Source organism: Magnolia sinica, chromosome 4 (genome assembly GCF_029962835.1).
Source record: "Magnolia sinica isolate HGM2019 chromosome 4, MsV1, whole genome shotgun sequence".
Taxonomy (NCBI): domain Eukaryota; kingdom Viridiplantae; phylum Streptophyta; class Magnoliopsida; order Magnoliales; family Magnoliaceae; genus Magnolia; species Magnolia sinica.
The window spans coordinates 49,578,815-49,605,276 of NC_080576.1; the positions used below are offsets into that span (position 1 = coordinate 49,578,815).

At 39.7% G+C, this 26,462-nt stretch overlaps 1 protein-coding gene across 2 annotated transcripts in view; it reads left to right on the forward strand.

The window, feature by feature from the left end:
• The first annotated feature begins 5,727 nt into the window (after positions 1-5,727).
• LOC131243096 (PH, RCC1 and FYVE domains-containing protein 1) overlaps positions 5,728-26,462 on the forward strand; it is a 33,036-nt gene continuing 12,301 nt past the window's right edge. Inside the window, exons 1-6 of one of the 2 annotated variants that reach the window (XM_058242190.1) lie at positions 5,728-6,242; positions 8,440-8,526; positions 22,276-22,365; positions 22,474-22,560; positions 22,987-23,181; positions 23,831-25,918. In XM_058242190.1, coding sequence (XP_058098173.1) covers positions 6,183-6,242; positions 8,440-8,526; positions 22,276-22,365; positions 22,474-22,560; positions 22,987-23,181; positions 23,831-25,918 — 2,607 coding nt within the window. In that variant the 5' untranslated portion in view covers positions 5,728-6,182. The remainder of the gene's footprint in view (positions 6,243-8,439; positions 8,527-22,275; positions 22,366-22,473; positions 22,561-22,986; positions 23,182-23,830; positions 25,919-26,462) is intronic. The other variant, XM_058242191.1, reaches the window with a different exon arrangement.

Consider the following 26,462-nt stretch of genomic DNA (forward strand, 5'->3'; position numbering starts at 1 on the left):
TGCTTTAATTCAAAACTTTGGTGGGCTATGAAAATGAAAATAGTTTCCTCCCTTGATTTTCATTTCTCTTTTCTATGGCCCACTATAATTTTAGATCAAGGTGAAATTTCATCTCTTAAGGTTTCATGGGATTTTACATCACATGGACTGTTCGGATTAGATGCCCCTCACACATGTGCAAAGGTGCACACATGCATAGGTGCGCATATGAGCGTGACTCTATATATATACTAAGTTGCGCACTAGTTCTCATGAAACTTACGCGAACTTTTTGAGAATTCATCATACGTAATGTGTAACGCCCTGAAAATCGGGGGTCGAGTAGAAGTTCAACTCCCGAGTTCCAACGCATCACTTATATAACATAGATAATGATGATTAAATGTTGTCCGTATTAGTACATTAAACATGAGTGGGATTGTACCAAATCAGTATATCATACTCCAAAGACAATTAAATTATGTAAGCAGAAGACTGTGATAAATACATAGAGCATAAAAGTGATTGTAAGTCCCCAAAGTATGAATGTCACTAGGTTAATATAATTACATGTATAATTTCAAAATTTACAAAATGATAAAGTGTAATGTCATTTAATCCATATCCCTGTAGCTCCGGTGACGCAACTCCAGATCTATATAGACCCGCCAGAGAGTTGCAGATAGGAGAACTCCTCGTCGTCATAGAAGTCAGGCTTCGTCTCGTAAGCCTCGACATCACCTGAAACTACAATAGAATCTGGTTGGTGTTTTAAAACACCATCCTAGAGTGAGAGTGAGTGATCAACTCAGTGGAGCTATAAGGCAAAGGTTAACATGTTATCAATTCAGTCAAGCAGTAATGATAAAGTAATACAACAAGCATTCCTAAGTACTCTGGTTAATGCAAGGATGGGATGCGATAATGATGTATACCTTCGCTTACACTCCCTTTGCGACATCATCTCACGATCGCGCATGCAACATTCCCACTATGCTCAATTCCAACGCCAAAGGCACATGCAATGCGGTGCATGTGCGTGATTAGCTAAGTTCTTATTTAGACCTATTCATACAGTAGGTTTATGAAGCTAAGATACCTTCCTTTATATCATTTACTTAAACAATGATCCATATAGTGTCGTCAATCCTAGTTAATCACATATGATAGGCAAGTTCACGAGTTTACACTATAGGTTTCTACGGGAGGCTCGTCACCTCAGCATAGGCTTAATTCATACTCGAAGTCACTACAAGAGGCTCGTCATCTGATCATAGGCCTATTTTATAATCAAGGTCACTACGGGAAGGCTCGTCACCTTAGCGTAGGCTGACAGTTCGAATACGGTGTCCCATACACAACCATATTTGGCTCATGAGTTTGGGTTGCTCACTAGTTACTACGGGGAGGCTCGTCACCCCATCGTAGGCTGATAGCTCGACCACGTTGTCCCATACACCACCATGCCCGACTCATGAGTTTTAACGGATTGTGGTACCAAGGTTAAACGAGTTTTTCAATGGTAAGTGGTACCTTAGATTCAAACAGTAGCGTCAATACATGGTGAACATACATTAGGCCAATTGGGTTACTTGACAAGCTCGACTGGTACGAGCGCACATTGAATTAATCGACATGGAACGCATACGCACTCCTCGTGGCGTAACCACTGTCGATAATTAGCGTATTACTCAGATTCATCTGACGTATCCGTCGTGGTGAAATGACCTCGACCACTAGTTCTGGAATCATTACCGATTGCCTGGATTACGCAGTAGTCCCAATCATATTCAAACATAATAGACATTCATATGTGATAATTCAAGCATCATGTAACAACCAATTTAAACATAAATCTCATTTGAGCATTTCAACCAACGCATAGTGCACATGTTATTATACATAGGTATCTCATCCATAAATCACGTAGTAGTAAGTTAGGTTACATGAAAGAAACTGTAGCTATAGATAAGGTAATTGAGAATCTTATCTCAACACCCTCATTAAATACATTTCAACAACAAGCATTTTCTCATTCAGACATTTTATCAAATACTTATACTACACATATCAACATACATGTAATAAGTTAGTTATAACATATATTATAGAAAGTCCTTTCACAAGGGAGTTGCCACACATACAACAATCATATATTCCCAAACAACAATCATAGTGAGCACAAATCATAATTCCATATTCATACAAACATTTCAACGAGCACATGGAATGCATTGATTTTCAACATAGTTCATATATATATGTAATACGTGGAAAACATTACATCTAAGCATATGTAATAGCAATCAAGTCGGTCCTAAATCATTAACTGACATTGAAAGCCTTGAAAACCATAACGTAAACGTTCATAGTCCGCATCTTTCGTCGGTAAACTCGTATCGTACTCAGTTTGAACACTACGTCTTTGTCTACGACACAACGACAACCTATAGCATGAAATAGGTTAGCTATTTCACCATTTACTCTATTTGGATACCTAACACAGATTATGGTTAGGATTTCTTACCCAAGAACAAAGTTGAAATCGCCGGTATAGCGATACAGGTAGGATGATTCGGTACGTGGAGCGATGGGGTCGAATCCCGGCAACTATCTCTCACTTTCTCTCACTTCTCCTCACTCTTTCCTTATCTTTTCTCTCTTCTCTCTCCTAGGGTTTAGGGAATTCGTATGGAATGAGAGAGGGGTGGGTTAAGGCCCTTATATAGGCCCAGAACTGATGTCAATGGCCCCAGGGCCATGGTATACTTAGGTTATAACCAAAGAGTGGCTGTTTCGGGCCAATGGAAATCATCTACAGATCTATTTCCTACATACGGTGCGGTGAAAGTTCCCTGACAATGGATATATGTCAAGTTAAGTTTTCGATTCGATCGAATTAGTGGATCGACCGCGGAAGACCAGTTTCGGTTCAACTGTCATCGCCACTCGATCAAGGCCACAAGTACACTGACATGTGTAGAAAAATTTTCCTAATCCAAGGGTGTAGTTAGGTCAGAATCTGATGGTTTGAAACCTTAAATTTGGCCTGCAAGTGAACAGCCTAAATCACTTAAGTTTGAGTTCATTTTCTAAAGATATTCGCGTTTTTCACACACTTCGCTTCGGGCTTAAGTTGTGCGTTTCTGGATACTATTTGGACTTGATTTCCGAGATGATTGTTAAGCCCAGTAAGGCGGTCATAATCATATAGTTTCGCGGTAATCGGATTTTCGACACACGGTCCAGGTCCGATACGAAGTTTCAAGATGCTCCTAAGAGCAATTGGGTTTTGAGATTAATCATAGGTTTTTAGGAAATGTAGAGTTAGCGATTCTAATGGTTTTGAGTCTTACAGTTCATATAGAAAGTGATTCGAGCTAATTTACCGATCAATTCAGTTTAGTACTTAATTAATTTTCGTCTAATTTCTAAAAGATTCGGTCCTTAGTGATTTCTGCCTGAGGTGGTACTCGGGTCTTTATACGGATTTTTTCAAGATGTTACATGATGTGCATCCAAAATATAAACGATCCACATGATGTAGCACTGATGAAACCCCCATAACTCAACTTTTAATTTGATTCAAAATTTTGGTAGGCCATGGAAAAAGAAAATAGTTTCCTCCCTTAATTTGTATCTCTCTTTACTATGGCTTACCAAAGTTTTAGATCAAGGTGAAATTTGGTACCTTGAAGTATCATAGGATGCCGCATCACATAAATCACTCGGATTAAACGCCCATGACACATGTGCAAAGGTGTGCATTTACGCAGGTGAGCCTGCCTCTATATATACATTTATAAATCTAGGACCACTTCATGGATCCCGAATGGCTTGGAATTTCATGGGATTCCCTAGTCCATGTGAAACACACACACACACACACAAATGGAGGAGTCAAATATATAAACCACATTTTGGTGGCCCTCACAAATAATTAGTAAGGCTTTAACGGGTAGGTTTCCACTATCAATTGCTCTTCCGTGCCCCACCTAACTCGTTGACTAAGTTAAAATTTGGGTTATAGGCCCAACAAAGGGACATATATGATGGACGGGGTGGATGTTTCGCATGCATCATCTTTAGCCTAACAAAGCTCGGCCTTATTGCACTTTATATATAATATCATTTTCCTTAAAATATTTGATTATGTAAAAAATTCTGTCTCCTATCAGTAACAACCACAACTATAATTGTATTCGCCACATCCCAATTCTAATGCTATATGAGAAAATATATTTTTGACAAAATATTATATGGATTTTGAAAATGTAAAACCTTTTATACCGAACTGGAAAATGTAGTACTTGAAAAGAAAGGAGAGTGAGAGGAATGATAATGGGACTTTGTTGCATCCTACATCTTTCACTATTAATGTTGTTATGACGCTTGGATACCAGTAAATAAGTTACTTTTTCTACTTATAATAATAGATAAGTAACTTATTTGAAATAAGTAAGTTTGGTTTATAATCAATTATATGTAGCTTTTTTATTTAAAGTTATTTAGGGGGTATTTGACTTGTAAGTTATTTAAGATAAGCTATTGATGCCCTAAATAATTTATCTTGATTTCTACTTAATAAAGTTAAGTGATTAAATAACTTTAAATAAAAAAAGCTACTTATAATTGATTATAAATTAAATTTATTTATCTCAAATAAGTTATTTATCTATTGTTGTAAATAAAAAAAGTAACTTATTTGGTGGTATTCAAACAAGCCTTTAATCACTTCAATTTAATAAGTAAAAATTAAAATAAGCTACTTAAGGCATAAGTAGCCTAAGTAATTTATTATCTAAACATGCCCTACACATTTTCACCTGTGTTGCCCTATGTTGTGGCATCATGCTCATTTCAAGTAAATGACACATTTATATTACACCCATATTGAGGAAACAAAGGCTACTATTTTATGCTTATGATTAATTGTACCCAAATAAAATGAAATTTCATTTCAAAATTTTAAGGGCGTGTTTGGCCGGGCACTAGATGTGGTATTAGATGGGATTAGGAGGGATGTGATCAGCAATATCCTGGGATAGGAATGACGAGCCAAACAGATCCAGTGAACTTGTCCCAGGATATGAGCAATCCCATGGATCTTAAGACAATCCACTGACATCACTATCATTACCTTAAAATTGATCCTATCCCTTGGTTGGATGGATTGGAAGGTAAAATCCCGGGATATACAGGGCGTGCCAAACAAACCCAGTGATCTTGTCCGGATATAAGCAATCCCATGCATCTTAAGACAATCCACTGACACCACCATCATTACCTTAAAATTGATCCCATCCCACCAAATCCCATGGGATCGGTCCAGCCAAACACGCCCTAAGATATTTGGTACCACTAAACATTCCAGTGAAGAAACCACTGGTGTTACGGCGTTGGTTAAACCATGCTTTAAACCTTGATTCTTGTAAAGAAAGGTGGAGATGGATAAAGAGAAAAACTGTCGCTCGGGTAGAATGTGATGATCATACACAGGCTTTAGGAAATTCTGCACGCGTCGTGTCATTCAGGTAGCAGTCAAAAATGTGGGTCCCAATTCAGATATATGATACATGAAAAAATAAAATAAAAATGGCACTTATCTAATGACCCCGCCGATAGGATTGGCAGACGTTTGTTGCACGGTTGGAATAGGATGCTCTACTAATCTGATTCGGGGACTTTTAACTGTTTATTTTATTTGAGTTGTAGCGTATGCCAAGCTAACAAATAATCCGCGCCTGACTATCAACCATCCAACTAGCCCAGAGTATCAAGTCCTCTCCCTGACTAGCAAAACGCTGGTGATGCACACGTGCAGGGGCACGAAACACGAAGCAAGCAGGAGCAGGAATAGATACCAGGAAATCGATATTATTATGGAATGGAATAGACACCTCTTTCAAAATCTGGAAAAAAAGAAGAAGAAGAAGAAGAAAAATCTTTATTATTCTCTCCCGTTCTTTGCTTGCTACTCCAATACTTCCCTCTCTACGCCTCTCTTTCTCTTTCTGTGTGTGTTTCTGCTGCAGAACAGTTGCAGCTGCATTTCTCATCTTATCACATTCTCCTAAGGTTTACTTTTCAGGAAACCAAAGCCTTCTCTTTCTGCTCTGACTGTCTCCTCCTTTTATTTCTCCCATGTAAATGAAGCCAGCCTCATTGCCTTCTTTTAGCTATTAATATCAGGAAAGAGAGAAATGGATGAAAAGTTCATCTCAAGAACTCCTCCTCTTCCTCTAGATAGAGGGATTGAAAAGGTCCGTCTTGCAATGCTCATCTCTTAGAAAAAAAACCAATATGTCCTTTTTTTTTTTCTTTTTTCTTTTTTCTTTTTTCTTTTTAAAATCTCTTGGAAGACATGCAATGTTCTTTTTATTTTTATTTTTATTTATTATTATTATTTAAAATTGAGCTGGGTTTGAATGAAGATATCAGGATCTCTCCTCTCTCTCTCGAAGTTTTTTCTTTTTGTGGAGTTTGGGAAATTGGTTGGTTTATGAAATGGATTTGGAGTTTTAGAAATTCAGAAGTATCAGGATCTCTCTCTCTCTCAGTTTTTCTTTTGGTGGAGTTCTAGGAAATGGGTTGGTTTTTAAAATGGATTTGGCTTTGGAAATTCAGAGCAAAAGGGGAGAGGGAGGATATTCGGATGCTGTTCTCAAGTGGGTATTGCTCTGTTTTTTTTTTTTTTTTTTTTTTTTTTCTGGGTCCTTTTTCTCTTTCTTTTTCTTGGTCGGATGAATGGATGCAATGTGGGACTGAATCAAAGTGTTTTTTTTTTTTAAATTTATTTATTTATTTATTTTTATTTTATTTTTATAATTTAAAATTTTTATAGTGTAGGGATTTCTGTCGTAGTGGATTAAGGGGATTGAAAAGATATTTGTCATTAGTTTCAGGGTTTGGAAATTATTATTATTATTATTATTATTTTCCATTGAGATTGATTTCTCATTCATTCGGAAGAGATTGCTCTGGCTTACTAAACTGTGGCAAATCATCCATGGTGATCTTCATGTTCAAGCGTGAAAAATCAGACAGTTCACCCCATTTTGGATGACCTGCATCATGTTAATAACACTGATTGGATGATCTTAATCATTGAATTTGAATGGCTATTTTCCTTTTGAAATCGGGTTTGATGGTGAGGAATTGGATGGCCAATATCATCCATTCCAATGATCCATCACTGTGATTTTCAGGCTATGCTCTGCTTGAAATTGGGCCCCCAATTTGGACAGTGTGGGTTGGCTGCATGGATACTTGTACATTGGACGACTGGCTCAAATTTATTATTAGTGGAAGGCAGCATCAATACCATGAACAGTATTTTATACATGATAATGGATACACATCATCATCATCATCATCTAAGACTTATCTCAACTAGTTGTGGTTGGCTACACAATCATGGTCTGCCATTCCACTCTATCAATGATCATATCCTGCGGAAATATAGTCCATCAAGTCTGATAATGGACACACAACCAAAGTTTAACGTGGCGCTTGTTTTCGTAATCTGGTGTTATTCAAATTCAGTTTGCACTTCAGAGTTTTTTTTTTTTTTTTTCCTTGGGATGATTTGAATTGAAATGGGACTGAAGCTAAGTGGATGTTTTGATTTGAATTTTTCTCCTTTATAGAGTAGATCAATGCAATCCACATGATTTCATATCAGCAATATTTATGAATTTGGAATTGGGTTTGTTTTGTATTGTTTCCTTCAGAAGCATTCCTTTGATATTTTTCTACCATTTTGGATAGGAGAGGACATAATCTTCTTCCTTGAAACAGCATATTTTTCAATATAGATAAGTATGATGCAGAGGCATGGATACAGCTATGTGATGAAGAATGTTTAGTATGTATAGGTCGGGGCACATGAACACTACATCGTGCAATGCACTGCATCCTATATGTATTATATACAAACATCCTATGCAAAATATTGCATACAGATCAGATAAATCTGCAGTTTGATAGATGATTAGAAACTCTTGTGTGGCACCAAATTACATTAATGCAAGTTTCATTGCACAATAGACCTTGCAACACATTCTGCTTTTAGAACATTTTCTGAACCATTAAATTTTGGTATCGCTTTTATTTTTTATTTTATTTTTTATTTTATTTTTTATAATTTTTTACTTCATCTTTTAGGTGCATCTCTTCAAATTGGTGTTCTTCTTACATTTGAAGAACTCCAATTCGGTGTGATAATTCTGCTGAGACTTTTTTTTTTTTTTTTTGGTGTTCAAAGTCATTTGAAACTGTTTATTTTAGTCATGGAATTCTCTTATTCTATTGTCCTAAACTTCTGTAAAATTATCTTTCAGTCTCAGTTTAAGTGAGATATTTTTTCTGTTTCTAGTTGTTTTAAGAGGTAAAAGTTTCGACAAGGTTACCTGCCAGCAAAATGTATTTTTTCTAAAAAAGTTATTGCAATTTGTGAAGGCAATTGTGGCCTTGAAGAAGGGGGCACATCTTTTGAAGTATGGACGGAGAGGGAAGCCCAAGTTCTGTCCTTTCAGGCTATCCACGGTAAGCTCCTCTGAAAATTGAAATGATCTAGTGCTTTCACAAGTTTGTTAACAGGTTCCATGTTCCTGGTGTTATATTCGTGCAGATGACAAGGACACGTACACACACACAGACACAGAGATACACAGGGTTTTGCTAATGTCTCCACCTTTATGGGGATGTTAGCAACGTCCCCAAACTGTTTAAACGGCACATGGGTGACCTATTGTCGATCTGGACCATACATTTATTCACAAAACTAGGAGCAAGCCATGGTGTAAGAATCACGCTGATTGGATGATCCTAACCCTTTCAATGGGGCCAATTTGTTAAAATTGTCCGTTGTTTACGAGGTTTTAGGATGATGATTGGCTCTATTTTTGTATTTTGTTTCTCTGGTCAATCCTTACCGTCCATTTTCATGCTATTGATTGGAAACTTGGGACCACCTGATTGACATAATTTTTGCACCATGGCTTGCTTCTAGTTGTATGATTGAATGGACAATTCGGATCGACAATAGGTCCTCATGTGCCACTTAAAAGGTTTGAGGACTTTGCCAACGTCCCCCACACGAGGATGCTGGATCATCAATCTCAACCATCTTTCTTTCATATAACTAGGGACAAGCCATGGTGCAAAAATCACATCAATTGGGTAATCCTAAGCATCAGATCAATAGCACAGAAAATGGAAAGTCATGATTGAATGGAGAAACAGGATAGGTCCAATTATCATCTTGAACCATCTATATGATAGACCCCACTTTGTATTGCTTATGATTCCAAAGTAGTATTTACGTTGGATGATTCTAGCCATGTGATTTATGGCTCATAAAAAGTAGACAATTGGAACAAATTGGCCTCATTCATAGGGTTGGGATCATCCAATCAGCATGATTCTTGCATCATGGCTTACTCCCAATGGTATTATCGAATGAACCGTCCCGATTGATGATTGGGCATCCAAGTGTCAATTAAAAGTGTGTGTGCATGCGTGCTTGTACGTGTGCGTGTGGATAAATAGATAAATAATAGGGAATTTTACCAAAAAAAAACTACCTAATTAATAAGGAATTTACATTTTGGTACCTTTGTGGAAAAGGCTTTAAAAAAGCTACCTCATTAATCCTTATAGTTATCATTCCACTACCTTCTGTTGCATTCCTTTAACGGTGGGTTTGGTGGCTGTGGATGGGTGTTCGATCAAATGGGGCGGTTGCTTGTGTGGGCCCCACCATGATGTTGATATAAAATCCACCCCAACTACCGGTGTATCACCTCATGTTAGGCTAAGGGTCGAAAAATAACCTGCATCCGTGGTTTAGGTGGACCACATGGTTGGAAACAATATACAACACAATGATCTCCCTCCAAACTATTTCCCTTGGTATGACCCTCTTGAATTATGGACGAGCCTGATTTTTAGGTCCTGGGCCAAAATTTTGGTGTGGCATCTAATGGTTGGAGTGGATTTCATACAATCATCATAGTGGGCCCTGTAAAAATCAAGGGTGGACATCTCTCCCAACTATTTTATTCGATGTGGCCCACCTGAATCACAAGTTAGCTTGAGTTTTTGGCTTTATGCCTAAATTGGGATTACACATCTAATGGTTGGAGTGGATTTTGCATACACGTCATGCTGGGACCCACCAAAAACCAATTCCTTATGTCCCTTACAAGTGTATGGAGAAGAGTAATTAAAAAAAGGAATTGTAATAGGAGGCAACTCTTGATATTGATAGGCCCCACCGTGGTGTTCATGTAAGATCCGCTCCGACCATTAGATGTTTAGTCCCATATTAGGCCCAGAAACAAAAAATTAGGCTGTCCTATTATTCTGGTGGGCCACACCAAAGGAAACAATTGGGAGGGAGACATCCACCCTTGATTTTTACAGGGCCCACTATGATTGTTATATGAAATTCACTTCAACCATTAGATACCAAACAAAAGTTTATTCCTGTGGCCCAAAAATCATACCTATCCGTGATTCACGTTGGCCACACTAATGGAAATAGTTTGGAGGGTGATTGTTGCCCTGTACACTGTTTCTAATCATGTGGTCTGACTGAATCATAGATGTAACTGATTTTTTGCCCCTTGGCCTAACATGGGATGAATCACCTGATGGTCGGGGTGAATTTTATATAAACATCATGGTGGGGCCCACCTAAGCCTGACCCATTTTCTCTCAGGCTGCGGTGAGAATGATAGTTATACAGATTAGGTAGCTTTTTGAAAAAGGTACCGGAATGTAAATTTCATATTAATTAGGTAGTTTTTTGTTAAATTCCCTAAATAATATGCTCACATCCAACCAGTTAGATAACGAGTTACTTCCACCCAGTGGATAACTTCCAACCTATTATGTCCGTATGGCATCTATCCCCTCCAATATATTGGCCCTGCCACGATGTTCACCTTGTGTGAAAATCAGCTGCATCCACTCAATAAGTGGGCCATACCACAAAAAATAATATCTAGCCACGAATAAATAATAAAATGCAAGCCTGGTCCACCTGGTAAATGGATGGGACTGATTTTTACACAAGGGGATCCTCATGGTAGGACGAACCTATTGGATGGGTTGGGCATTGCATGCACATGACATGTTGAAAGTTATCCGCAGGGTGGACCATAACTTTGTTGTCCAACTGGTTGAATGTGAGAATTTCTCTATATGCATGCATGCGTTGGTATATATCATGCCAATGACTGGAGTACTAAATTAGTAATCATCGAATTAATCAACAAAAGGTTTTAGCAGCATGATAGGAAAAGAAGCGCCTTTCATTTGTCCTGCTGAGTTGCTCGTACATCAGTTTGAGATATCTTGTTGACCTTTTCACTGTTTTTCTCCGTTCCAATCCATGGCTGAACCATTATCTTGTGAAGCTTTCCTTTACCAATTTGTAAGCTTCAGCCTTGAGAAAATTTGTTATTGAAAGTGGATTCATTAGGTAGTCGGTCTATCTACTTTGTGAGGAAAGTTTGGTTTGAAGGAAACCCATAAAGGAGGTAAAACCAGGAAAGAGCCCAAAAAGCCTAAGAATGCCCATAGGCAGCTGTCTTCACATGTAGATAGAGAGGAACTTGACGATGAGATTAATCAATATGTTCCACATTGTCTGCCAACTTGTGGAAATGAATTCATTAGTGATCTGAACAAACTGAAATGTGGGCAAAAGGCTGATGCATCCCCGTGCATTGACTGAATTCTTTCTGGAGTTTCTACCTCCACCTCAAATCTTATTGCTTTCACCTAGATAGAATACCCTTGGTTAAAGTGCAAAGTGAAAACATTGAATCCATGTTTTGGATCCTCATCTTCTGACAATATCTAATCCTCACCTTGTTGACAACTAACCTCATCAAAGAAGTAGAAAACCCCTGCAATACGCGTTGCCCAAATTAATGCTTCTAGGCCCACCAAGTTTTACAGATTGGGAACTTCTCAAAACCGAAGATGATGCATGTTCCGTGTGACAAGAAGACTCCAATTTTAATGAATTATTGTTATTTTCTTGAATGAAACTGCATTTTATTAGGAAAAAAGGAAACACTAGAGATTACAGAAGGGGCAAGGATCTTTCATGAGGGAATCAGATTTCTCAATTGCCTTCCTTGGAACATTGATCACGATTGCAAATAGTGAGAGATCTTATGTTGGAAATAACAAAGACAAGTTTCCATAGCTTTGGCTTTGATGAGAGAGACATTATGAGGATCAACTTCCATCACCAAGGCCCATAACTGAGAGTTGGTGAAAATTCTCAAATGCTTGCGGAGAGTTAGACCTCCGCTTTAATGGAACCGACGTCCTTGCATGGATTGGAAAAAATGACAAGAAGATATGTCCTTTATCATTTATCACAACACTTTCAATTCTGGATGGACTTGGGTTGACATATGAATAAACCGACGTCAAATGCTCCAAGAAAGAAGCATGCATGTTCCACAATTCAGGAAAATGATCGCATGAAGTTAACTTGATAGTGGTGGAGTTGACTCCAGTCAGGACACCGGGCAATCCAATCAACCGGCCTTAACTGTCCATTAGGTCTACCACTATCATATCGATTGAATGATCAACTTCATTATTAAGATGGCCTTCTTTATTTATATTCATTCGTTCTCTAAGCCCTGGATGGGATGGTTAGGATGACTTGATGAAAGTGATGCTTTATAACCATATTGGATCCATGATGAGCCCTAGGTATAAATGGACCAAATCGTCGATTGGACCTAACTCTTATATAATTATCTTGGTCGTCCATAACCTTCATGGGGCTGTTAACAACCTTTCCAAAGCCTTTTAAATGATGTGTGGCATGTCCAATCATTAATCTAGCTTGTCCATTCATTCATTCCCTTGTGAAAAAATCATGCCAATTGGATGATCTCAACCATCTGGTTAGTATCAAGAAAAATGAATAGTCATGATCATGTAGAGAATATAAAAAGCTCGAGCTGGTTACATCCACCCAATGTTTTAAATATTGTTATTACTTAATGTATCGCACCCTTGGGATATGGATACACATCAATTATCGCATCGGATATATTGGTTGTATCGCGTGATGTATCGCTGTTGTTGGGAAACATGGGAACATCGGGAAATTGGTCAATTTTTTCAATGAAACATTGGTGATTGTTGAAAAAGACATCAATACACACTTAGAAATCAAAACATTACAAAAAAAAAAAAGAAGTGCACATAAGAGGGGTTTCCTTTGTATGGGGTCGTAATATATGCGCTTTCCAATTGAACTGATGCAAGTATATTCAAAGTCTATTTATATAATTTATAAACATAAGAAGGTATGTATAGAAACACAAGCAATGCATTCAAAAGCAAAAGAAGAATCACTAGATCAGGTTACATACATGTTTAATTTTGTGTTTAGATACAAAGATTGCAACTGATTTTCGAGAAATTGAGAAATTTTGATTTTTCTCAATTTTCCGCAACTTGACCCAACTTCCCAAGATCTCAAAATCGAAGTTCCAAATCCATAATTTTTCATGGAAAACATGAAGAATCATAGATTTATAACCATTTGACACCGGTTTAACGTGATTTACAACAAAAACATGGATCGAAAATTGAAAATGCTCATTGGATTGAATAGGTGGGATATATCGGCACTACCTATGCGTTTCGTATGACACAGGTGGCATACAAGATATATCTTAGGATATATTGGCTGATATCGTCGATATTTAAAACACTGCATCCACCTTCCTAAAAAAAAGAACAAAAAAAAAAAAAAAAAGGTGGGTGAGAAGCAAAATAGGACAATCATCATCTTGAAGCCTCTTGAATCTATTCAATAGGCCCCACCATTGATTGCTTATGAATCCAAAGAAGCACTTCAGTTTGATGAGGCTAATCATTTGGTCTATGCTTCATAAAAGATGGATGGTTGTAACAAGAATACGAGATGGCCGACAGTCAAAGGTATAGGATCATCCGTTCTGTGTGATTTTACCATGGCTTACCTCTGGTGGTCAAATCAATGGACAGATTTGATCAATGAGCTATCCCATGTGTTAGCTAAAAGCTTTTTGGATGTTGCTAACCTTCTCGTGAAGGTGGGGATGTTAGCATTTCCAATGGGTGTGAGTAGATAAATAGATAGATATGAGTGAAAAGCAAGCTTTTCTATGGTCTTACTTCTCAATGAATCACCCAAGATTCTAAAGCATACGCGGGCCACCTTCTTATAGAAGGTTTCGCCAACTAGAGTTGAGAGTGGAGGTTGGAAAAAGACTTTGAAAGCATTGTTACCCTAGTGTAAATGATCAAAAGTAGAATCTATCCATGATAACCAGTTGGGCATTGTTTTTCCAGAGTTTAAGGGTGCCTTGGGAACTGACTTTTCCAGGATTGGAGGCCCACCTTCAAGATGGAGCTAAGGAGCAAAAAGCCAAAGCTTAGTGGAAACCTCCTCTGATTATTGCATGGGAGCTTAACTTTGATGGAATTGAGGTTCATCAGGATGTGGAGGAGTTCTGAGAAATGCTGGGGGTTAGATTCTGAAGATGATTTCCAAACCTTTTGGTGTGAATAGTTCAAACGAAGCAGAGGTTCATGCTCTTTGTGAGAGGTTGCGTATTTTTGTACTTGGCTATTCGGGGGCTTTGGTTTTGTAGGAGATTATGTCATTAAGTGGACTTCTTTAGTGCACCTGAAAACTGAGAGATGCAGAAGATTTTCTGTGTATTTGAGACAACCCAATGGGGTTGAATATATAGAGATTACAACCGTCTATACAAGGAAAGAAGTAAACGCAGTATCTCCTATCTATAGAAATAAGATATACAAGGTAACAAGATATACAAGGTATGTGAGGTGTCTAACATCCCTCCTCAAACTAATGCTGGTCATCGACAAGTAATAGTTTGCCAACAAGAAACGAGTGACGTGCAGACGTAAGTGATTTGGTGAAAATGTCAGCAATCTGATCATGGGATGCCACATGTGGAAGAGAAATGAGCCCAGACTGAAATTTCTCACGAATAAAGTGACAGTCAACTTCAATATGCTTCGTTCGTTCATGAAAAACTGGGTTAGAGGCGATCTGAATAGCACTGAGATTATTGACATGGAGTGGAGTAGAATTCGGTAGAGGAATGCCCAAGTCTGAAATAAGTCCACGTAACCAGACAAGCTCACTACACGCAGCGGACATCGCCCGATACTCGGCTTCTGTACTTGATTTGGAAACAGTGGCCTGCTTCTTACACTTCCAAGATATGAGAGAAGTGCCGAGAAAAACACAGTAGCCAGTAGTAGATCTTCGCGTGAGAGCGCATCCGGCCCAATCAGCATCCGAAAAAGCACGAAGGTCTAGAGTCGCCGTGGAGGACAAGAACAGAGATCGATCTAGAGTTCCACGAAGGTACCGTAGGATGCGCAACACCGCAGTCATATGAAGAGTCCGAGGATCAGAAACAAACTGACTGACAACTTGGACAGCGTAGGCAATATCAGGGCGAGTCATAGTTAAGTAAACCAGACTCCCAACCAGACGGCGGTATAAATCGGGCCGTGCAAGTAAATCACTATCATCAGGACCATAGTGAACGTTAAGTTCTAAAGGAGTCTGAACCATCTTCTGATCCGTCAGTGATGCTAAGGTGAGAAGATCCTTAGTATATTTACGCTGGCTGACCAGAATCCCACGGTTGGAACGTGAAAATTCAAGTCCAAGAAAATATGTAAGATGGCCAAGGTCTTTCATCTTGAATGATGATTGCAGAACTTCCTTTAAAGCCGAAATGCCAGTAGCATCGCTACCAGTTAGTAGGAGGTCATCAACATAAACCAGAACAATAACAATGCCATGAGCAGTGGTGCGCAAAAATAAGGATGGGTCATGACCACTTTGAGTGAAGCCAGCACCTGTAACCACATCGTGAAAGCGTTGGAACCATGCCCGCGGTGCCTGTTTGAGGCCGTACAGGGCTTTCTTTAAGCGGCATACCTTATTGTCAGGAATTAAAGAGACAGGAGGAGGTTTCAAATATACGGTTTCTTGGAGGTCTCCATGAAGAAAGGCATTTTTCACATCCATCTGAGAGAGTGGCCATGAGTGAACAGAAGATATAGCCAGAAGAGTACGAACAGTTTTCATCTTGGCCACAGGAGCGAAAGTCTCATCGTAATCAATTCCGTATTCCTGTTTGTATCCCTGAGCGACAAGTTGAGCCTTGTATCGATCCAATGATCCATCAGACTTGAGCTTTACAGAATAAATCCATTTGCTACCAATTAGCTGTTGGTCAGTGGGTCGAGGGACAATCTCCCACGTATGGTTATCATCCAATGCCGCAAGTTCTTCTGTCATAGCCTTCTTCCAACAATCATGAGTGGCTGCTTGAGAATATGGAGTAGGAATAGAGATAGTATCCAGAGTAGCATTCATGGCAGACATAGAGCATATCAAGCGATCAGGCGCTCGATGTTCACGAGCAGAACGACGTATCGAGGTAGGTTCAGGATCCGCAACAGGTACAGTAGGTTCAGGTTGAGTAATAGGTGGTGGATTTGTACGTGGTCGACGTGAGTATACCTGCAATGGACGAGGGAGAGTACTCGAGGCAAACGGAATATCAGGAAAGGTGGTTAGACCAGAAGAGTTTGGAGTGTGCGGAGGAGGAAGAGATGAATGAAAGACAATATGTTCAAGAAAAACAACATGTCGTGAAACCCGAACACGACGAGAAACAGGATCATAACATCGAAAACCTTTTTGAGTTTCCCCAAATCCCAAGTACATACATTTGATCGATTTTGGAGATAGTTTATTACGTTCACGTGAAGCCAGGTGAACATAACAAATACAACCAAACACACGGAGTGTGGAATATGCAGGAGGTAAGCTGGTGAGAACAAAGTAGGGAGATTTACCATTCAGAACTTTGGTTGGCATCTGGTTAATCAAGTAGATTGAATGTAACATGGCTTCCGCCCAGAAAGAGCGAGGAACATTCATAGCTGTCATCAGAGTGTTGGCAGTTTCAATAATATGACGATTTTTCCGTTCAGCCACCCCATTTTGTTGTGGAGTATCAGAACAGGTGGTCTGATGAATAATCCCATGACCTTGAAGAAAGGTACGAAATTCGGTTGAGAGATATTCCCCCCCTGAGTCAGAGCGGAGAGTTTGAACTGGAACCCGAAACTGAGTCTCTACCATAGAGTGAAATAACTTGAATTTTTCAAAAACCTGTGACTTTGATTGCAGAAAGTAAATCCAAGTGTACCGTGTGAAATCATCAATGAATATAACATAGTATCATAACCCAGAGAGGGACATAATTGGTGATGGACCCTAAACATCTGTATGCATAAGTTCAAACATAGAAGATGTTTTTGTAGTACTTAAAGAAAAGGAAATACACTTACTTTTTGAAAGACAACAGGAAGAACAAGAGTAATCCAAATCATTTTTATTAAGAGAAATATTCCCTAACATGCCAGATGAAATTAACTGAAGTAACCGATCCGAATGTGGATGACCCAGGCGAAAGTGCTAGCCGTAGCAGAGAGAGCACGACCACGACCACGACCACGGCCACCACGTCCACGGCCGAAAGAAGATGCATAAGCTCGTGTACGGCAGTCCTGAATACCATGACCAGTCCGTCGACAATAAGCACACCATTCCTTGCATTGAGCGACAACATGTCCCACCTTGTTGCACCCGCGACAAGTCAAGGGAGAGGAACCAGAACCACGTGTTGGTGGAGTTGTGGACACAGCAAGCACCATATCAGATGAGCCCGGAGTTGAGAGAACTTTCAGTCGTTGTTCCTCAGCCAATAAATCATTAATAACCGAATTCAATGAAGGAGTAGGGCTACGGTTCAAGAGAGCAGCCCGACAATGCTCAAATTCCGGACGTAGCTTCATAAGAAATTGACGAACTTGCGCACTCTCGCGCATAGTTTGGAATATTTTAAAGTCATGAAGAAATGTTGGATCCATCATAGTCATCTCTGTCCAAATTGTGACAATTTTGGAGTAAAATGATTGAATATTGTCGTTACCCTGAGTAAGGGTAACAAGATCCCGTTCCAGACGGTATAACCGGGCCACATTACTCTGTTGATAAATCGACTGGAGATGTTCCCACATCGCCTTAGCAGTGCGATGAGGCGCGAGTCCAACAACAATGGACCGATCGACCGAATCGAGAATCCATGTAATAATCCGTCCATTGTTTATTTCCTAATCATCTAATTTGGCGGCATCTGTGGGGATAGTAACAAATCCATCCAGTAGTCCCCACAAACCACGACCCTTGAGGAAGTTCTTAAAATGGATGGCCCATAAAGAATAGTTGGTACCATCAAAACTACAACGTGGGGCTTCTGTACGTGAAGAGTCCTTATCCATTGATTGATCTGAAGTAATGGAATACACAAGTTTCAGATATACCGTACAGCAAGAGATCTGGCTCTGGATGAGCAGAGGTTGAATCTTGGATGTACCGTACAGCAAGGGATCTGGATCTGGATGAGCAAAGGTTGAATCTGGCCGAACAGGATCTGGACGAGCAGAGTGGGTTGGATCTGAACCTTGATTTGGACGAGCAGAGGCCGAGCAGGGGCTGTCGGACGAGCAAGAGCTGGTCGGACGAGCAGGGATGAGCAGAGGAGCACAGGGACAGAGGCGCAGAGGTGAGCAGATGCGAGTGGGGACGACCGGACGACGCAGCAGGGTCGGACGAGCAGATCTGAAGCAGAAGGGTCGCAGGATGTCGCAACAGGGACAGTCGGACGACGCAGGGGAGGTCGGATGAGCAGGAACAATGTCCGATCGCAGCGGAATGGCCGGACGATGCAGCAGGGGCGGTCGGACGGCGTGGTTTAAGCGGCCGGACGACGCAGGGGCGGTCGGATGAGCAGAGGCACTTGCCAGACGCAGCAGAGGTGATGAACGGACGACGCACGGACGGTTTCGGATCAACTTGGCTCTGATACCATGAAAACTGAGAGATGCAGAAGATTTTTTGTGTATTTGAGACAACCCAATGGGGTTGAATATATAGAGATTACAACCGTCTATACAAGGAAAGAAGTAAACGCAGTATCTCCTATGTATAGAAATAAGATATACAAGGTAACAAGATATACAAGGTATGTGAGGTGTCTAACAGCACCATGGGCCATGGAAATTAGCTTTTGTTATATTGGAGATTCGAGCCCTTATTCTGCGGTTGTGTATATCTTTCTCAATTGTTTTGTGTGAGATGAATGAGGTGGTTGATTGTCTTGTGAAACACGGAGTGACTTGGGACGGTCATGATCGACACATCATTTACTCTATCGTAATCTTGTATCCTATTTCTCTTTGATAAAATTCAGTTTTCTTTCAAGAAAAAAAACTGTAGTTGGTAGTTTGGGCTTCTTTCCAGCTGCCCTGGTGTGAGAGAATGGGGCTATTGAAGAATCCAACACCTTAGCCATTAAACCAGAAGATTGGAGATGCACCATTTAACCTGTTTTCTTCAATAAGCTATGAATATCAAAGGTCAGAAGCGACACCTGGAATCACGGCTTATTGTATTCCTTAGGCTATGTTTGGATGCACTATTTGATCAGATCTAAATCTCATGTTGAGAGTAAAGAACTTCTTTTCCTTGGTTTCACCTCTTTCCAAACACGCCCCAAGTGTGAAGGGGGGCCAAAATTCCGAAGGGTTTGGTTAGAATCTTCCAAATATGGACCCATTGTTTGATGACTTAAGACAGAGGTACATGTGTGCCAGTGCACAGAGTATGTGCATGTGAATTATCTTCGTTATCTCCTTGATTCTGCCTTCTTGACTCTGCTATGGATCATGTAAACTCTTTTCTTTCAGCATGAATAGAAAAGTTAGGCTAGAAAAAAAAAACTAATTCAGGATCACTGAATGATGGGCCTTGTACATAATTCAGGACCTAAGGCTTCCTCTTCATATTTTTGAATAATTAAATTGATTGTATATTTTCTTTTGTGTTTAATTATACTGAGTAAGCCATATGAAGACTTGATTGAGTCTCCAAGCTAACCCAACTCAGCTGGACTGTCGTGTTGAGTTGCATTGTCGAGTTTCAGAACTATGCATAAACCTGAAAGCCTGAAAATCATTCTTGCTCCCTGCCCTTGAATCTGAATTTACTTCGTTAGTTGACACTAGTCTGGTAACTAATAGAAGGCCCAAAACATGAAAGAATTTACTTCATCAGAGGATTATACTTGGATCCTTGTCCAGTAATGGCAGTTGTGAAGTGCTAACACTGTTCACTATAGGCTAAGTGAAAAACTTGAAGTATTAGTTAAGAAAAATTCAGATCATACAAGCTTTCTAAAGGCAATGACCTTTGATATGCATTAGCTCCGCCATTACCATACGTATTGTGATAAGCTGTCCATTGTGCCCTTTCTTTTTCATCTTTCTATTCTACGTTATTCAATTCACTGAAGCAGGTCAATATGGGATCTGGTAAATTATATTTCTAAAGGCAATGACCTTTGATATACATTAGCTCTGCCATTGCCAAACAATTACTTATTTTTGACATCCTGGTTTTCCATGGACAGCTAGGATTTATTTTGTTGGCTCTGTTATGGAAATTCCATTTCCCTCCTTTAATGGTTCTTGTCTTTGTTGTTCTTCATGATGGTTAGCACTGATCCCTTAGCTTGAATGTCCATAAATAGTTGAAATGTTTTATCTATATTTTGTTGTTGGTGTCTGACACATGAATTTGTTTTTATCCCTTTTGCCTTTCTTCATGTTTTTATTATTTTCTTAATTTTAAAATTTCTTGACTTGTTTCCCTGGGCACTTACATGGCTCCTATGGCATTTGTATTCTTTTGGGCAGCTTACGAAACTAATTATATCGATACATTGGCTATATTATTGAAATATCGCTGATACATTGGTGATAGAAGCGACACCTGGAATTTACACAGATTGAAAATATTGGTGTATTGTATCGATACATTGGCGAAACAAGTGACAGATGGAATTTACATAGTAAAAATATTGACGATATTGATACATTGATGATACTTAGCGATATATCGCGGATACTTGGAATTTTTTATACTACCAGCATTATTGGTATCGCCGATCTGGAGATACAGATAATATCGGGAATACGGTATCGCCGATCTGGAGATATAGATAATATTGGGAATACTCTGAACAATGCTCCATTGTTATTCCTATTTTTATTTTTAGAGTTCTAGATTCAAAGGGCTTCCCCCAAACTTCTAGTTTAGCATTATTCCCCTCTATAGTCTTATCAACCGAAATTGCATCATTGGCGAACAACATACAAAGAGGGACCCCATTTTGGACATTGATTGTAATTCATCTATAATAAGTGTGGAAAGGTAAGGGCTTAATATGGACTCCTAATGGAATTGGGGACTCATTGCCACTTGAAATGAATCTATCTCACCACAAAGCCATTAATCTCTCTAGGAGTTGGGGACTCCTAATGTTGTTGCACCCTCATATGTCTTTAATGATGTCGGCATATCTTCTCAGACCCATTTCTTACTCGTCACGCACCAAATAACCTCCCTAGGTACTTTACTGTACTGTCTGCTCTTTCTAGGTCAATAACAACCATTTTCAATTCCTCCTCTTCGGTTTAAATCTTCATCAATTGTTGAAGTAGAAAATAGCTTTTATTGTGGATCTCTCTGCATGAAAACCAGATGGAGTATCTAGTACCCTTCCTTCTTCTCTTGGTCTTTGTTCCACCACCCTCCCTCGGAGCTTCATAGCGCGTCTCATAAATTTGATCCCTTAGTGGTTGGTGCAACCTTAGGAATGTCGTTTGTTCTTGTAAATAGTTATCAGGGTGCTTCTCCTCCTTTCATCTAGAAATATTTCTGTCTAAAATTAACAAATATACATATAGGAGTATAAATATGCTTACGGAAAAATTGCCTCTAGGACTAGAGTATCATTATCAGTAGATATTACGGATTATCAATTATTTACCATTGATTCTTTTTTCTTTTTTGAAGGATTATTAACCATTGATTCTGAGTTGGTTCCTCAAAAAATTATTTAATATTAGAGATCATTAGTTTTTATGATATTGGTTAATAGAGGGAGTTCTGTAATATTTAAACTAGTGAGCTTGACATCCTAAACCCTTCTTACTCTTATGTTTATTACCTCAATATGTTGTGTTTTGGGATGCCCTGGATCAATTCATGCATAACGAAAATCTCTTGGGTTCCAGGATGAGAAGGTGTTAATCTGGTATTCTGGGAAGGAGGAAAAGCTATTGAAGTTGAATTCAGTGACAAAGATAATCCCAGGACAGCGGACTGTATGTTATATCATTCAAATTAAATTTGAATGCTTAGTCTTTGAGTGTTTCAGTCTTTATATAATGCTTTATGCATTTAAATGTGAGATGTGCGCAACATGTTTGTAGGTAAATTTCCAGCGGCAACTTCAACCAGAAAAGGAGTGTCAGTCCTTTTCGCTCGTGTATGCGAATGGTGAAAGATCGCTCGATCTGGTACTATTTCATCTTATCTTCTCTTGGTGACCGTAAAACTTAATTCTCTGGTGAAAACTTCATGATTGTATTTCTTCTGTACCTTGAAGTATGAAGGGTGCATCTAGATGTACTGCCAAATTGCCATTGGCAGGGCATCCGAGCAAACACGGTAGGCTTGGCATTTTGTGCATCAAGCAAACTTCCGTTTTCTTGCCTTTCTTCACCAAATGACAAGTGAGATATGTGCAGGAAGGTTCCAAACACATCTTACTTGCTTTTTGGCACTACAACTAGTCTGTCCTGTCTGCCTTGGGAACTGGGAACTCTCAAATGTAGCCTGATCTATTAATTTTATTAAGTAGCGATATGCTGTTTTCATTATTTTGAACTTGGGTTTTGTCTATTTACATTTTCAATTTCATGTCTTCTATATCTGTTACTTAGATCTGCAAGGACAAAGATCAGGCTGAATCTTGGTTTATAGGCTTGACGGCCTTGGTATCCAGATCTCATCATTCCAAGCAATTGGCTAATCTAAGACACGGCAGAGGGGCACATAGTTGTGTCAATAGCCCGATTGGTCATGCCCGAAGGAAGCATAATCTAGGACTTCTGGAGGACTCGCCAACACTTTCACAGGTTTAGAAGACGACTTTTGTCCATTATTCTAGAAGTTCTTTAGGGATGATAATGCTATTTTTTAAAAGGAATTATACGATCCTCCACCTGTTGATTTGCATGGCATCCTTTGGTTTTGTATGTATAAGTGGGGCCCATGCTTCGGTGATCAGTCCAATTTTTGGGCTTCACCTAGATGGTCTATCCATCTGGATTGGAAGATCCTATCCATCCATTCTTTGACCATTTCAGGCCACCAATGAAAACTATCATCATCATCATCATCTAAGCCTTATAGCAACTAATTGGGCACCTTAAAAATTTATGATAAGTATTTTTAATTTTTAATTTTAATTTTATTTAATACTATGGTTCATTGATAGTGATGCCCATCAAATCACCATGATCACTTAGCAAATCCTCAGTTAAGGATCATATAATTCCTCTTCCTTAATCTGGTTGTTTGTCCTTGAAAACATTTGGTGGTAATTGCTGAACTATCTCCTTTAGTGATTGATTTGTGTAAGGTATCAAGGTTTCAATTAGTATCATGCAAATAGATATTCATCATCGATGGTTTTATTCATTTGAGTTGAGATCGTAGTTCATCTCTATCTTATAAATTACACCTGACCATATCCTGATTTTCGCATAATGCTACCCTCTGAAGGTGCGCAGCTTATGCGGGAGTCCACGGCCTCTAGCGGAGAGGGGTATTTCAGACGGTTTGTTATATTCCTCTGATAGTCTTTATTCATCAGGACCAAGAAGTTCATCAAATGAGCAAACGGTAATGGATGTGATTCCGCCTTCCCCAAATTCACAGAATGGCTATTTCCAAGAGAAGGTGAGAGAATCTTACCCTGACAATGGATATAGAATGAGTTTGCCCAGTGCATTCAGCTCCTCCAATCACTGGCCTCCTTCGACAGGCAAGGACGATGTTCTGAGGGATGTGTTGATGTGGGGAGAGGGGATAGGAGGGATCTTAGGTGGTGGTTTGGACAGATCTACTTCTTATGACACACGATCTGATGCATTACTGCCCAAATTACTGGAATCTACCAGCATGTTGGATGTGCGGAACATCTCTTGCGGTGGTAAACATGCTGCCTTAGTTACAAGACAGGGGGAGGTCTTCTGTTGGGGAGAGGAGAAAGGCGGACGGCTTGGGCACAAAATCAATATGGATGTATCTCTTCCCAAGATTGTTGAATCCCTTACCGACGTCCATGTAGAATCGATTGCCTGCGGCGAATACCACACATGCGCACTGACTCTATCTGGCGAGCTTTATACGTGGGGTGAGTGTGGTCATGTTGATGGCCATTTAGGCGACGGAAGTAACAGAAGCTGGTGGTTGCCTCGTAGAGTTGCAGGCCCCTTTGATGGCATATGTATATCGGGTGTTGCATGTGGGGAGTGGCATACAGCAGTTGTGTCCTCCTCCGGGCAGTTATTTACATATGGGGATGGAATGTTTGGTGTTCTTGGGCACGGGAATCTTGAAAGCACTTCCCAACCAAGAGAAGTCAAATCTCTGAGAGGGTTAAGAGTAAAGTCCGTTGCATGTGGGCCATGGCATACCGCTGCCATAGTGGAAATAATGGTCGATCGTTTCAAGGGTAATTCTCCTGGTGGGAAATTGTTTACATGGGGTGATGGTGATAAAGGAAGACTCGGGCATTTGGATAAAGAAAAGAAGCTTCTCCCTACATGCGTTGCATCACTTGTGGATCACGATTTCATTCAAGTGTCCTGTGGAAGAATGCTGACTGTTGCACTGACGGTTACAGGCATGGTCTGTACCATGGGAAGCGCCGTGCATGGTCAGCTTGGAAATCCGCTAGCTGAAGATAAATCTGTTGCCATTGTCGAAGGGAATCTCAAAGGGGAATTTGTGAAGGAGATCTCGTCGGGATCATATCATGTATCAGTCTTGACAACAAAGGGCAGTGTTTATGCTTGGGGAATGGGTGCAAATGGAAGGCTAGGATTAGGTGATATTGAAGATAGAAGTTCTCCATCTTTGGTGGAAGCTTTGAAAGATAGGCAGGTTCTTAGCATTGTTTGTGGGTCAAGTTTCACAGCTGCTATTTGCTTACACAAATCCATCTCTAGTAGTGACCAATCCGTTTGTAGTGGATGCCGAATGCTTTTTGGGTTTACTAGGAAAAAACATAACTGTTATAATTGTGGTCTTGTATTCTGCCATGCGTGTAGCAGTAAGAAGGCCATGAATGCATCTTTAGCACCAAACAAAAGCAAGCAGTATCGGGTCTGTGATCCATGCTTTGCTCAGTTGAGAAACCATGTGGATTCTAGGCTAAGGCAGGAAGCCCCGAGTCCAAGGCCGCCCTTAGCAACGCGTAAGCCGTCCTCCAACCCGAAAGTAGAGAGGGAAGAACCGACATCTGCACGGTCGCATATATTTTCACCTAAGTTGTCGATTCATGAAGAAATCAAATGCACTGACGGAAGCAACCAGCAGTCTCTAGATCCTGTTTCACCTTTGTTGAGCACACCTCCACGATGGGGCCAGGTGGCATGTCCCCCGCTATTTAATACTTCTGATAGAGAAAATTCTATGATGTTTGTTCCTCCGCCAAGAGAAGAATTATCTGCTGTTTCACCTGCTTATGGACACAAGAGCCCTCCTAAATTGAGATCTATGACTCCCATTGCCATGACTTTGGAACAAGGCTCAACTGAATCAGATAAGATGCTTAAAGAAGAGGTGCAAAGACTGCGAGCTGAGGTAAATTGGTTTACTTTCTCGGACTTAAAAATTATGTCATTGCTAATACCTAGCTACTGTTTTCTGATACTTGTGTATTTTGCCTTTAACATATTGTTTTCAACTCAAGTTCTCATGATATTATAGCTCATGCAAGGAATATCAGTTTCGGAATGCGACTCTTCTGGGTCAAAACCAATATGTACCTATGAAACAGGTACTACTCGTCCAAAAAACTGGACAAGTTGGAAGAAAGAAACCAAAATTAGTAAAAAAATATTTAAGTAATTTAAAATCGTAAAATTCTGGAAAAACTAAGATAAATGAGAATAATCTCTCTCTCTCTCTCTCTCTCTCTCTAAATGGAAGAGGGGTCTCTCCCCACTGGATACCCTATATGAAATAGGGGGAGTTATTTGATACTTTGAAAGAGTTTGACGGTTGACACACGCACACACACACACACACACACTTAAAAGGTGCAGGTATGACCTACATTAGCTTAAAGTAAACTGCCCAAATCGTGGGACACTGTAGATAGGTCATAATCCAAAAGTCAGATTGA